This window comes from Aplysia californica, unplaced genomic scaffold (assembly GCF_000002075.1).
Source record: "Aplysia californica isolate F4 #8 unplaced genomic scaffold, AplCal3.0 scaffold01040, whole genome shotgun sequence".
NCBI lineage: Eukaryota > Metazoa > Mollusca > Gastropoda > Aplysiida > Aplysiidae > Aplysia > Aplysia californica.
The window spans coordinates 151,514-153,817 of NW_004798310.1; the positions used below are offsets into that span (position 1 = coordinate 151,514).

At 44.4% G+C, this 2,304-nt stretch overlaps 1 protein-coding gene across 1 annotated transcript; it reads right to left on the reverse strand.

The window, feature by feature from the left end:
- Window positions 1-764: 764 nt before the first annotated feature.
- On the reverse strand, window positions 765-2,084 carry LOC101850294. The gene has a single exon (XM_005111320.3). It carries the CDS (start codon window positions 2,026-2,028, stop codon window positions 928-930), a length of 1,101 nt encoding a protein of 366 aa, XP_005111377.1. The 5' UTR covers window positions 2,029-2,084; the 3' UTR covers window positions 765-927.
- Between the last annotated feature and the right edge of the window lie 220 nt (window positions 2,085-2,304).

Below are 2,304 nucleotides of genomic sequence, written 5' to 3' on the forward strand. Positions count from 1 at the left end.
TTGTGAGGCTGATACCAACCCTGCCTGAACGGTTCAGCCCGAGATGCGAGGGATACAACATTCGGATGAAATTCCGAGATACTTGATAGAAATTATCCCCACTCTGGAATCCGAGATCTCCTGCGTGTGACGGCTAAGCGACTATCCGCTGCACTACAGAAAAAAATAGCAGATAACAGAAATAGCAGAGTTGTGGCGTCGGTGCCCTAGTGATAAGGCTCTCAGACTCGTAACCGTAAAGGTTCGAATCCTGTCAGGGGCCCGACTTTGTGTCCCTGGCTGAGGCACTTTACACGAATTTTCCTCACTTCACCCGGGTGGGAGTGCCGTTTGTTTGTGCTTTAGAGTGTGTAATCCACAGCTTGCACTGTGTGCTTCCCGGGAAGCCGAGAATTTTTAAAATTATTGTAGGGTCTTCTGGGTAATAATGGTTTTAGAGCGCATAAAGCATGCTATAAATTGTGGATATGCGCTTTATAAATACAGAGTGACTTCGAAATGCTCCAAAGAGTTTTACCCTACAACCGATACTTCTTGCTCAATTTCGACAAACTGTGTGCCTTTATTATAGCTCAGGGAAAGAAGATGTACCTGGTACATGTGAATTGTCTATTGTGACAGTGACAGTTTTGCGCTTTGAACGCAGGCACGCACACACACACAGGCACGCACACACACAGGCACGCACGCACACACACACACACACACACACACACACATACACACACACACACACACATTACCACGTGTTTTTGTCTGTCTGTGTCTGTGTGTGTCTGTGTAAAAGAAGGCAAGCGTGGTAATGAAATTCATTAATTATATGATTCAATCCTCTCTGACATGATAACACTTGGGTAAAAGAACATACACGTAATAGTATTATTATAGTTCCTAAAAAAAAACCCAAGAAACGACCCTACAAAGCTGTCACGTTCTTGTTTGTGTATTTTCCTCTGACTGTGGGAACACGTAATCCGGCTGTGCGTCATATCCAAATAAATTGAAGTCTTGAGCCAGCAGTTCTTTAACTTTCACTCTGTCTTCCAAGGGTACTTGGCTATACAAAGATATCAAGAACTCTCGTTTTTGCCCACGTTTATCAAATTTCCCTCTCGACTCGGCGTTGGCTTTCAACGCGAGTGAGGCAAAATGTGCCCCTGTTGTTTGATCGCAAGAATCCTCATCGATTGGAAATTCGATGTCTTTGGAGATCAGCCCTCTGACGTGAAAGGACCACCACACCTTTTTCATGGCGTCGCACAGGCTTAGACACCTGGCGTACCGCTGTCCGTAGAAATCTTTAACTACAGATTTACATTTACCCGAGATTGTCATGGCATCGGAGTCCAAAACAGACGTGTCTTGACTCTCATTGACGGTCTGAAAGATATACTTCAGATCGTCGCTGATGGTTTCCAGGTGGCCAATGTAGTCGTACTTCCCAACACAGCTGTCACAGATCCTGTTGATGGGAATGAAATGTATGTTTTGCTTCCTCCCTGTCTCTTCGGAGTGTATAAAATACTTAATGAACTCCGGGAAGGTTACATTATGACCACACTTAGGCTTGTATCTATCTTTTAGTGGTTTGAAATAAGCTGTCATGTACGCGCCTAGAGTATTCCACCATACAGGGTGGGTGGCGATTTTCCCCAAGTAGCCGGAGACTAATCTTGAGTAAGGTTCCCTCACAAAGAAGAACCTTTTCACACCATCGACGTTCTTTTTTGGTTTTCTTATGAACAGAGGTTTTTCCCCAAACAGGTTGTTAGTCAGACCTTTCATATAAGTAGAACCCACTTTAGGAACACTGCACCATTCAAGTTTTCCTCCAGCAATCCTTATGATTGGCTTCTTTCTTAGTTCTTGGATCGCTTTGTCGTATTCTGGTTTGGTGCACCATTTTTTAATTCGTTCGTTTCTCTCGGCAAAGCGATTGGCGACGAGTGTAGAATTGTATATGAGGCTCTGGCTGCTGAGGTTCGATATCTTTTCTGTGAGAGTCGAGTTCGTCTGCTTCTGGTCCATGTGATCTATCGAAAGTGATGTCCATAGCGGTTGTTGTGACGTAGTCGTCCTCTCACCTGTCTCACCTGTCTCACCTGTCTCACCTGTGTCGGAGAGACCAGAAGACTTGTGGGTCTGTGGAGAAACCAAGGGAAAACAAATAGGGAAAGAAAAACAAGGATTAAAGATACTATCGTAGACAAGCGAAAGAAAATATTTTATTAGAGAGAGAGGGAGAGAGAGAGGGAGAGAGAGAGAGAGTGAGAAAGAGAGAGAGAGAGAGAGAGAGAGACAGAG